Consider the following 11,994-nt stretch of genomic DNA (forward strand, 5'->3'; position numbering starts at 1 on the left):
CTCCAATCAAGTAAAATACGAGGGCAAGCGTGCTTCTTGGTTTACAACTGGACCAATGGGTGCTTGGGAAAAATACGCGCAAAATGTAATCTCCGCCTCTCTATATGCCGCGAAATTCATACTTTCACACACTTTTTTTTGGGGGGGGGGGTGGCTTTGTGCATTTTATTTATCAGAAACGAGTGATGTATGAACATAAATAAATAAAAATAACAATGTAAATGTTCACAGTCACAGTTTAATCATCAGTAAAATGTCAAAGTTGATCAAACATGTAAGCATGTTTGCTTACATTTTTTTATTCCATCACTTACAGTGTATAGAGTATAGCTCATAGCTCAACCAAATGTTGCATACAACCTTAAACATAATGCTCCCTTCCAAAGGAACTGGTAGACAGACACACAATGGTAAATTGAGGCTTATAAATAGCACAGCTGGCAAAATCCTCGGATTACTTCATATCTGTGAAAGGATCAGAAACAATGCAGGATACAACCCATTACTTTGGCATGTATAACTAGCTTGGGCCTATAGCATACTGTACGAGACATTTCAATTCTAAGGAATTGTGTGGGTACTGTAATCATGGCATGTACGTTTTGCCTAGCTACAGATTTATACTTACCTTTGACTGTTTGTAGTGGGCCAGGGCCTCTTGGGCCACATACTGAATGAAGGCAGAGTCCTGCACCTCTAGCTCTGCTGGGACGGAGAGGGTTAATGAAGGAGAGTTCAGGATGTTCAACACCACTCTGGTGTCACCTTTAAACCCGTTATCCCTCACCTGTAGAACCACCTGAAAACATATAACAACAAGGTAATCATGAGAATAATACTAGTTTTTTTCTAAAGTGCTGAAATCCTCATCAACAGCATCATCATCATCGGAGGTACATAAGGACAACCGTTTATGTGTGTACTGTGAACTTACCGCGCTCACACTGAAGATGTACTGAGGACCCAGGGTGCCATTGGTGAGCTGCGTCACCCAGCCATATTTGGCCTCCATGGTGTTGAGCCAGGTGTGTGTGTCATCCGTGTGTTTCTGGACCACCTGCAGCATCTCCTCATACTGCAAACGAGACGTGTTGAGCAGCAGGTATGTCTCCTCCAGCGCAGAGTGGAGTTCCCTCACACTGGGACACTCTGGGGGAACATGACACAGATAGGGGAGAGTGGGGAAAATTGAGACATTTCTTACATTCAGCATCACTCTGTCAAGGGAAATATAGTATTCTTTCTAACAAAGATGTCTACATATATGTCAGGATGTTGTGTATCCCTGGAAATAATCAGAATTTATGTAAACATTACCGCTGGACAGGGTATGTTAAGCCGCCTACTTTCTGTACTAAATGTAATATCATCACTACCTTTTAAAACCATGTCTATCTTTCTTTCCCAAACACAATTCAACACAATCGCATTTTTGTCTTTTAATAATTTTAAGCACCTATTAACACTGGTTGAAGTGTTTTTTTCAACACTTTTTTCAACACATTTAATATAGGCCAGGCCCTGTTGTTACCTTATATCCCAGCGATAATGCCTTGCGTTACACCTGAGAAGAAAACACTTCAATTTGCTCAACTTGCCATTGGCTCAACTTACCCCAAGGCAAACATTTTGACTATATTAGCCCACACAGTTACAAGGAAGCAATTTCATGCTAGGTTTAGGACCTCATATTTAAGTTTCTAGAGACCACAACTGATCTGTAGAACAATCTTAAATTATCTGCTTGATCTACTTTGGTTTAGATACAAGCATCATGAAAACTCTAACATGCCCAATTAGACTTGGTGAAAATCAGTTTTTTGACCTATCTTGCTACCACTTTTCCCATGTGGTTTCTTCCTTCACAAACTCCATGAATTGACAACCTCTTCCTAAATATGTGGAGAAATTAGACATTTTGTGTATGGTTTCCTAGAAACAAGGGTAGTTCAACTTACCCCTTTTGCTCAACTTACCCCATTCTCCCCTATAACAGGCATCACTGTGCTTGCTTAACAGTATGGCTTCCTTACCTGTCCCTGTCTTAGCTAATTACACTAGAAAAGCTAGTGATTTGCAAATCGAGACCAACTCTGTTACACAGACATGGTTCAAACACTTAAGATAAAAGTCTGGAATCTAGACTGTAGAACACCATTTCATGGGAATCCCCAAGGGGCGCAATGTGTCATTTGAACCATGTGTTCCAATAGGACAGGAAACATTTGAATTAAATGAGAGTTCAATAATGACCATCAATATTTACCTTTCACCAAAGTGTCCTGACAGGACTCGCACAGTCTCTGCAGCTGCCAGCACTCTGCTGCCTGCCTGCGGAGCTGTCTACAGAGATACATGTCTGGGAATGGAACTGGGACCCAGCTCCAGCTAGGGAATGACTCTGTGTTTATGGAAAGGGGCACAGCACACAGGACAACATAATCAGAGCTGTATCAAATTAGAGAGACACAACAATGTGATAACTACAGCACAGAGTTTCTAAACCCAGAGGCCCAACATTGAAATTATTTTGGGAACGCTTTGCGAAGCAGACTCGACAGACCAATCAGGGGTTTGGGGTTTGGGAAGTCAATGGGAGAAAGGATAAATTCTTCATTGGTTGTTATTTTTTCTCTAAATCTCAAGGCACAAACTAGGTTCGAGTCAATGTCTTACGTAGCAGAACATGTTATTACTCCAACCTCATGAAAGTGATGAAAGAGTAACTCTAATTTGACGGCCTGCACATGAGCAGTTCGGTGCGAGAATGACCGCTAGACACGATGACGTGTTTATGCGCATGAGCTTAGCTAGCCAACGTTGCCATGACATCGCCTACAAGCACAATCTGGGATTTATATTGGCAGAGCAGTTTCCAGGCATCTTCATACTATACAATCTTTGACTATAGTACTTAGATCTTGAAATCTCAACATTATATAATGGTATATGAAATAGATACTGTATTTCCTGACAAATCTGATAACGATCAAATTTACCAGTAGTCTGAATGTGTATCGAATGGCTATTATCATTGGATACCTCTCTGCTGCCAAGACTCCTCATCTACAGCCTCCTGCATCTCGTCCAGGACATCTGTCATTGCATCGCTGAAGTCTTCCACTACCGCCCGGCCAAAGTCATACACTTCCTCCAGCACATCATCTAGGCCCATGCTGCCAAGGCGGCCCATGCCCGTGAAGAAGCCCCCACTAGGGGACTCCTGTGTGGGGGAGAGGGGCTTGGGCTTCAGCTTCGTGGTGAAGGCCACCCAGAAGCCATGGCCAAACTCTTGGTGCATCGTGTCGACCAGCTCTGTGCTCCGGTTGTGCAGGGAGCTCATTTTCCCTTGCATCTGACTGAAGGAGACATTCAGCCGCACCAGCTCCAGATCTGGATCGTCTGAGTTCTGGGTCTGGTTCAGGTTATCTTGGTTCTGATTGACAACCTGGTCTGGAGTTTCCAGTTGGGACGATAACTTCCTGAAGAACTCCTCCACCTGTGAGCAGAAGAGAACCAAATACCTAAATGGAGCTGAATTTGTACCAATCTTGGGCCTACTTGATAAGACATGGGTCGATGCAGCCGTGGATGTGTAAGGGGCCTTGAAGGCAGAGATAAAGGCCTTACTTTGAAAGAGAAGGAGGAGAAGCCTCTTCGGCAGGTGGAGGTGTAAAATGTCTTACACGTGTCTTCCAGGCAGGGTCGACACTCCATAAATGATGTCCTTAGCGAATCATGGCACTGCTCCTCAGCCTTCTGAAGCTTTAGCTCCGCCTCTGTGGCCAGTTGCACTGCCCCCTTCAGTAAAATAAAGAGTAAGGTGTAGTTGCCCTTAGATGCAGATCTTGGGTCCGTTTTGCATTTCCCCCCACTAATGGTTAAGGTTAGGATTGGGAGAGGAGAAGCTGATCCTAGATCTGTACCTAGAGGAAACTTCACTCTGGAATAGACCATATTGGGAACTAAAATGCAGCCAAAATTGTACATTTAATAGCAAACTGGGGTGTTCTTTATAGGTATTAACAGGCAAGATCAACTGGACGGACTTAATGGAACCACATTTCAATGATCATAAACTATGAAAAAGTATTGTGCTGCATTTTAATATAACCATGCCTAATGCTCCTTGTACCCTCTCCATTTCTTCCTGGTTACCTCTGCACTAATCTCTGTCAGTGTGTAGGGTGAATGTGTGGTCAATGAGGAGAGAAAGAGGAGGATGTGGTTCTGAGGCCCCTTCAGCTCAGCGGTCCTCCTAGGCCCTGGCTCACAGTACCCTCGCTTTTGAACGAATGAAGAACACAGACATAAATCTACAGTCAGCCCATTAATCCTGACTGGGCTGTACTCTACGCCCTCCTTAGGTCCACATCCACAACTCACTGTCTGCTCTGTATGAGCTTTTTTTTTATGAGGCAGAAAATATGTGATGGGTGTCTGTGTATGGGGAAGTCAGATCGTTGGTGTCAGTGTACAGTATGTAGAAGATGGTGAGCCTGTTTGCATCCCAAATGGTACCCTAAACCCTATGCAATACATAGCAATACAATACGTTAGATTCAGGATGATTAATGCATTTTTGGACTCCAATCTTTCACTGTGGATTAATTTCTTACAGAGGGATTTATTTTATTGATGATATAATCAGATATGACGTTATTTATTCACTTGGAGGACATTCTTGTCCTCGGGGAAGAGCATAACTTACATATTTGTACACGTGCTTTATAGAGTTACTGGACAAGAGCGTCTGCTAAATGACTTAAATGTAAAAAATGTAAAATGTAAGTGGCTCGTGCCTTAAATGCTGTGGTGTGTTCAACCAAGTGCTATCTTTCACTGCCTAAATCATATGCAGATAATAATCTGTGATTTGTTATTATCATGGTACCTTATACAGTGCCTTCGGGAAAGTATTCAGACCCCTTAACTTTTTCCACATGTTGTTACGTTAGAGCCTTATTCTAAAATAGATTTTTTTTTTAATTCCCTTCATCAATCTACACACAATACCCCATAATGACAATGCAAAAACAGCTAAAAAAAATTGTACTCTACGCCCTCCCTAAGTCCACATCCACAACTCAGTGTCTGCTTTGTGGTCTCTGTATGAGCTTTTTTTTACGAGGCAGAAAATGTGTGATGCGTTTCTGTGTATGGGGAAATTAGATCTGCAGCATTTAAGGTCCCCAAGAACACAGTGGCCTCCATCATTCTTAAATGGAAGAAGTTTGGAACGTGATTGGAGTCCACCTGTCGAAAATTCAATTGATTGGACATGAATTGGAAAGGCACACACCTGTCTATATAAGGTCCCACAGTTGACAGTGCATGTCAGAGCAAAAACCAAGCCATGAGGTAGAAGAAATTGTCCGTAGAACTCTGAGACAAGATTGTGTCGAGGCACAGATCTGCGGAAGGGTACCAAAACTACAGCGGGATCTGTAGTAACGCAGCTATCACTGCGATGCAGTGCCTTAGACCACTGTGCCACTCGGGAGGCCCTGAAATATCACATTTACATAAGTATTCAGACCCTTTACTCAGTACTTTGTTGAAGAACCTTTGGCAGCGATAACAGCCTCAAGTCTTCTTGGGTATAACGATACAAGCTTGGCACACCTGTATTTGGGGAGTTTCACCCATTCTCTCTGTACTTTGCGCCATTCATCTTTGTTTCCTCTGACCCATTGGTGCGGCTGGCTTCCGTGTTAAGCGTGCATGGTGTCAAGAAGCAGTGCGGCTTGGCGGGGCTGTGTTTCGAGGGACGCACGGCTCTCGACCTTCGCCTCTCCCGAGTCCGTACGGGAGTTGCAGCTATGGGATGAGACTGTAACTACCAATTGGATATGACAAGAGTTCTACAAACCTGTTTTTGCTTTGTCATTATGGGGTATTGTGTGTGGATTGAGGAAGGGGAAAAAAACAATTTAATCCAGGGCTCAGAATACTTTCCGAATGCACTGTATATATTACGGTATGATGATTTCACGTGCACTGCTTTGTCTGTGAAATAGCTTACCTTCCTCTTGTCGCTACTTTCTTTGAGGGTCTTCATGAGGTGTTCATGCTTCTCTTGGTTCTTCTCCATCACCTCCTTCATCCGCTTCACCCCAAACAAGGCTCTCTTCATCTCCTCGTCAACATAACGCTCACCATCCCTCGACAGCCCTGGACCCAGAACCAACAGAGAAAATGTCTGGAAAAAGGCCAGACGGATTACCAGGACATGTACTCAGAGCATGCGCGGACCAACTGGCAAGTGTATTCACTGACATTTTCAACCTCTCCCTGACCGAGTCTCTAATACCTACATGTTTCAAGCAGACCACCATAATCCCTGTGCCCAAGAAAGCGAAGGTAACCTGCCTAAATGACTACAGCCACGTAGCACTCACGTAGGTATCCATGAAGTGCTTTGAAAGGCTGGTCATGGCTCACATCAACACCATCATCCCAGAAACCCTAGACCCACTCCAATTTGCATAACGCCCCAACAGATCCACAGACGACGCAATCTCAATCGCACTCCACACTGCCCTCACCCACCTGGACAAAAACTTCCTGACAGGCCGCCCCCAGGTGGTAAGGGTAGACCACAACACATCTGCCACGCTGATCCTCAACACGGAGGCCCCTCAGAGGTGCGTGCTTAGTCCCCTCCTGTACTCCCTGTTCACCCACGACTGCGTGGCCAAGCATGACTCCAACACCATCATTAAGTTTGCTGACGACACAATGGTGGTAGGCCTGATCACCGACAACAATGAGACAGCCTAGTCGTGGACTACAGGAAAAGGAGGGCCGAACACGCCCCCATTCACATTGACAGGGCTGTAGTGGAACGGGTCGAGAGATTCAAGTTCCTTGGTATCCACATCACCAACAAACTATCATGGTCCAAACACACCAAGAAAGTTGTGAAGAGGGCACGACAACGCCTATTCCCCCTTCGCAGACTGAAAAGATTTGGCATGGTTCCCCAGATCCTTAAAAAGTTGCAAAAAGTTGTACAGCTGCACCATCGAGAGCATCCTGAACGGTTGCATCACCGCTTGGTATAGCAACTGCTCGGCATCCGACCGTAAGGCGCTTCAGAGGGTAGTGCGTACAGCCCAGTACATCACCGGGTCCAAGATACCTAACATCCAGGACCTATATACTAGGCGGTGACAGAGGAATGCCCAAACTCCAGTCAACCAAGTCATAGACTGTTCTCCCTGCTACCTCACGGCAAGCGGTACCAGAGCGCCAAGTCTACGTCCAAAAGCCTCCTTAACAGCTTCTACCCCCAAGCCATAAGACTGCTGAATAATTGATCAAATGGCCACCCACACTATTTACATTGACACCCCCTTTGTTTTTACACTGCTTCACTCGCTGTTTATTATCTATGCATAGTCACTTTACCCCTACCTGCATGTACAAATTACATCGACTAACCTGTACCCCCACACATTGACTCGGTACCGGTACCCCCTGTATATAGCCTCGTTATTGTTATTTTATTGTGTTAACATTTCCTTTAGTTTACTTTATTAAATACTCTGTTTCTTGAACTGCATTGTTGGTTAAGTGCTTGTAAGTAAGCATTTCATGGTCTACACCTGTTGTACTCGGCATATGTGACAAATAATATTTGATTTGATTTGATTGCTATTATGTGACACCGATAGTCCTGGTAAAGTATGGTCCTTGCAATGCCAGGGTTGTGGGTTCAAGGAATATGAAAATGTTTTCATGCACTACTGTAAGTCACTTTGGATAAAAGGGTTTGCTAAACGTCATATGTTAGATAAAGGCGATGAAAGTTGCATGTGGTATAGTACATCTCAAAAGAGGTCTCACCCTGGAGAACATCCTCACTCAGTTCTGTGGGAGAGGGGTCGGGGCCACAATGCAGGACCCCAAGAGATGAAATGTAGAGGGTGAGAATCAGCAGTGCTCTCATCTTCACTGGCTTACTCTCACAGGTGCAGCTCTGAAACACAACCAATTGGTTAAATATTATTACCTGAAGTAAGATCAATACAGAAAAACGTGCTCTCTTGACTAGCCCGTAGGCATGTCACAATGGGCCGCCGGATTATCGTGGCTCTGCGGCTGTGGACTTTGAATTGGGCTTTAGAGTGATGACTTCTTCTTATGTAACCTTCCTGGAGGTCATTGATTCATCTACAATTCTTGATCTTGTCTGATCTTCACAGATAAGAGGATTTGAATAGACACCTGACATGACGTAGGGATTCCGTTGTCTGCCACGAGGGGGTGCAAATATCTTAAGCATTCAAAGGAGTCATGAAAATATGCCAAGATTTCGAAGTCATTAAGGGCAACGGATGGGTACAATCAATAACTAGATAGACTATTTATGCTTATTGTTCAAATGTTAGGGATGGGTTATACTTCAATGATATATGTCCAACTTCACAAAATAAATAATCTGTCTCTCTCCACTAAAATGCAAATTAAGTAACTGAATAGTGGCTGGCAAAATACATGGTAAACTGAATAGCAACCTGGGTTGGGGTCAATTCTGTTTCAATTCAGGAAGAACTATGAAATTCCAATTCTCTTCTATGCTTTTCAATAAGGAACATTTGTTTTACTTTCTGAATTGACTGGAATTAAAATGGAATTGACTCCAACCCTGATAGCAACTCAATGCTACATAAAAGATTTTTCGTCCTACTTACAATAATCCCTATTTCAGTATGAGCAAAATATCATCCGTAGAAAAGAAGACTGCAACAGCAAAACACATTACAAAACACACTGTACCTTTCTCATACCACAATATCAGTCATCAGTTATTGCCAATACAAACAGATATCCTACATACCAGCATTCATAGTAGCCGACATACATGCCTAATTACTTACTTAATACATACCAGAAACCAATCAGAAAGCAAAGCTACAACACGTGATGGGAACATGCTATAGGATGATTGGCACAAACCTACTTTTACCTTGAGAGACGAGAGAAAACAGAAGCAGCGGACTTGGTAGCGCCGTGCGTTCGAGAGTGATGCGTTCGCATTACCCAAGGATTGTTCTATTTATATGACTGTAGACAGCAGTTATCTTAGATCCAATTAGCCTATTTGCAATATCCACCATTAAGCCTGCCGTCATCCGCACCTCACCTGCACAGCTGACTAGGGATTACAGTTTCAGTGCATACATATCAACAAAAACAAAAAAACAATCTGCTTATCTTTTCCATAGGACTTCAGAGCCTTTTCTCCACAGGCTACGTGTCGCAGTGAAACTATCTCCATGAATCCCCCATATTCCCACTTCAGAGAAAGAGACCGACCCATGGCAGACATTGGCACTGAAGTTTGAATGTTCGGCTCTACTCTTAATCTAATCTGGTTGCCATGGCCAACACACATACACATCCCAGGGCCTCACGGTGGCTCCATGCCAAAAAGACCCAAACTCTAAACCCGAACCCCATGGCACGAAGACCTCCTTTCCCTCGGGCCCCATAATGTCCACCATGCATGCAACACCGCTTTCGAGTTTGCACGATTGGATAATGACTGTGCTCTGTGTGTGTGTGTGTTTCTGCGTGAATTGGTCTGTGTGAATGCTGTTTCCTTTTCACTTTCTGACCATTTTTATGTCATCCTGATCATATTAGTGCACGTTCCAGAACTAGTCAATATCTAAACTGTATGGTAGCAGGTTGGTAAATGTGGAACACATTTGTATTGACATATTCCACATTTTGTTGTGTTAAAGCCTGAATTTTAAGTGAATTAAATTCACCCATCTACACAAAAAAAACAATGACAAAGTGAAAACATGTTTTGGTAATTTTTTGTCAAATTTATTGTAAATGAAATACAGAAGTATCTCATTTACATAAGTATTCACACCCCTGAGTCAATACATGTTAGAATCACCTTTGGCAGCAATCACAGCTGTGAGTCTTTCTGGGTAAATATATAAGAGCTTTGCACACCTGGATTGTAAAATATTTGCACAAAATTCTTCAAGCTGTGTCAAGTTGGTTGTTGATCATTGCTAGACATCCATTTCAAATAAAATAAAAACAAATCGTATTTGTCACGTGCCGAATACAACCTTACAGTGAAATGCTTACTTACAAGCCCTTAACCAAGAATGCAGTTTAAGAAAAATAAGTGTTAAGAAAGTATTTACTAAAATAAACTGAAATAACAAATAATTAAGGAGCAACAATAAAATAACAGTAGCGAGGCTATATAGAGGGGGTACCGGTACAGAGTCAATGTGCAGGGGCACAGGTTCGTCGAGGTAATTGAGGTAATATGTACATGTACTGTAGGTAGAGTTAAAGTGATCATGCATAGATAATAAACATAAATTAGCAGCAGCGCAAAAATGGGGATGGGGGGACAATGTAAATAGTCTGATTAGCCATTTGATTAGCTGTTCAGTAGTCTTATGGCTTGGGGGTAGAAGCTGTTAAGAAGCCTTTTGGACCTAGACTTGGCGCTCTGGTAACACTTGCCGTGCGGTAGCAGAGAGAACAGTCTATGACTAGGGTGGCTGGAGCCTTTGGCAATTACAATTTTTTTCTTTCTCTAACACCGCCTGGTTTAGAGGTCCTGGATGGCAGGAAGCTTGGCCCCAGTGATGTACTGGGCCGTACGCACTACCCTATGTAGTGCCTTGCGGTCGGAGGCTGAGCAGTTGCCGTACCAGGCGGTGATGCAACCAGTTAGGATGTGAACAGGTGAACTGGGAGTACAGGAGGGGACTGAGCACGCACCCCTGAGAGTCCCCTGTGTTAAGGATCAGCGTGGCAGATGTGTTGTTACCTACCCTTACCACCAGGGGGACGGCCCATCAGGAAGTCCAGGATCCAGTTGCAGAGGGAGGTGTTTAGTCCCAGGGTCCTTAGCTTAGTGATGGGCTTTGAGGCCACTATGGTGTTGAACACTAAGTTGTAGTCAATGAATAGCATTCTCACGTAGGTGTTCCTTTTGTCCAGGTGGGAAAGGGCAGTGTGGAGGGCAATAGAGATTGCGTCATCTGTAGCTACAGATGTGAGTGCTACGGGTCGGTAGTCATTTAGGCAGGTTACCTTGGTGTTCTTGGGCACATGGACTATGGTGGTCTGCTTGAAACATGTTGGTATTACAGACTCAGTCAGGGACAGGTTGAAAATGCCAGTGAAGACATTTGCCAGTTGGTCAGCGCATGCTCTGAGTTCACATCCTAGTAATCCATCTGGCCCCGCAGCCTTGTGAACGTTGACCTGTTTAAAGTCTTACTCACATTGGCTATGGAGAGTGTGTTCACACAGCCTTCTGGAACAGCTGATACTCTCATGCATGCATCAGTGTTGCTTGCCTCGAAGCGAGCACAGAAGTTATTTAGCTCATCTGGTAGGCTCGTGTCACTGGGCACCACACGGCTGTGCTTCCCTTTGTAGTCCGTAATAGTTTGTAAGCCCTGCCACATCTGACAAGCATCGGAGCCGGTGTAGTAAGATTCAATCTTAGTCGTGTAATGACACTTTGCCTGCTTGATGGTTCGTCGGAGGGCATAGCGGGATTTCTTATAAGCATCCGGATTAAAGTCCCACTCTGGCATCTCTACCCTTTAGCTCAGTACGGATGTTGCCTGTAATCCAAGTCTTGCCATAGATTTTTAAGCCGATTTAAGTCAGAACTGTAACTAGGCCACTCAGGAACATTCAATGTCATATTGGTAAGCAATTCCAGTGTATATTTGGCCTTCTGTGTTAGGTTATTTTCTTGCTGAAAGGTGAATTTGTCTCACGGTGTCTGTTGGAAAGCAGACTGAACCAGGTTTTCCTCAAAGATTTTTCCTGTGCTTGGCTCTATTACGTTCCTTTTTATCCTAAAAAACACATAGAACTTGCTGATGACAAGCATACCCATAACATGATGCAGCCACCAGCATGTGCTGTGTTGGATTTGCCCCAAACATCATGTTTTGTTTTCAGGACATAATGTTTTATTTTAGT

At 43.7% G+C, this 11,994-nt stretch overlaps 1 protein-coding gene across 1 annotated transcript; it reads right to left on the reverse strand.

Moving 5' to 3' along the window:
* Window positions 1–218: 218 nt before the first annotated feature.
* Window positions 219–9,322, reverse strand: LOC129858839 (clusterin-like protein 1). The gene is made up of 9 exons (XM_055928079.1): window positions 8,975–9,322; window positions 7,852–7,984; window positions 6,026–6,174; window positions 3,631–3,801; window positions 3,043–3,499; window positions 2,267–2,401; window positions 935–1,149; window positions 629–799; window positions 219–465 (listed from the first exon to the last, which is right to left on the reverse strand). Exons 2-9 carry the CDS (start codon window positions 7,952–7,954, stop codon window positions 460–462), a joined length of 1,407 nt encoding a protein of 468 aa, XP_055784054.1. The 5' UTR covers window positions 7,955–7,984; window positions 8,975–9,322; the 3' UTR covers window positions 219–459.
* Between the last annotated feature and the right edge of the window lie 2,672 nt (window positions 9,323–11,994).

This window comes from Salvelinus fontinalis, chromosome 7, assembly GCF_029448725.1.
Source record: "Salvelinus fontinalis isolate EN_2023a chromosome 7, ASM2944872v1, whole genome shotgun sequence".
Lineage (NCBI taxonomy): Eukaryota > Metazoa > Chordata > Actinopteri > Salmoniformes > Salmonidae > Salvelinus > Salvelinus fontinalis.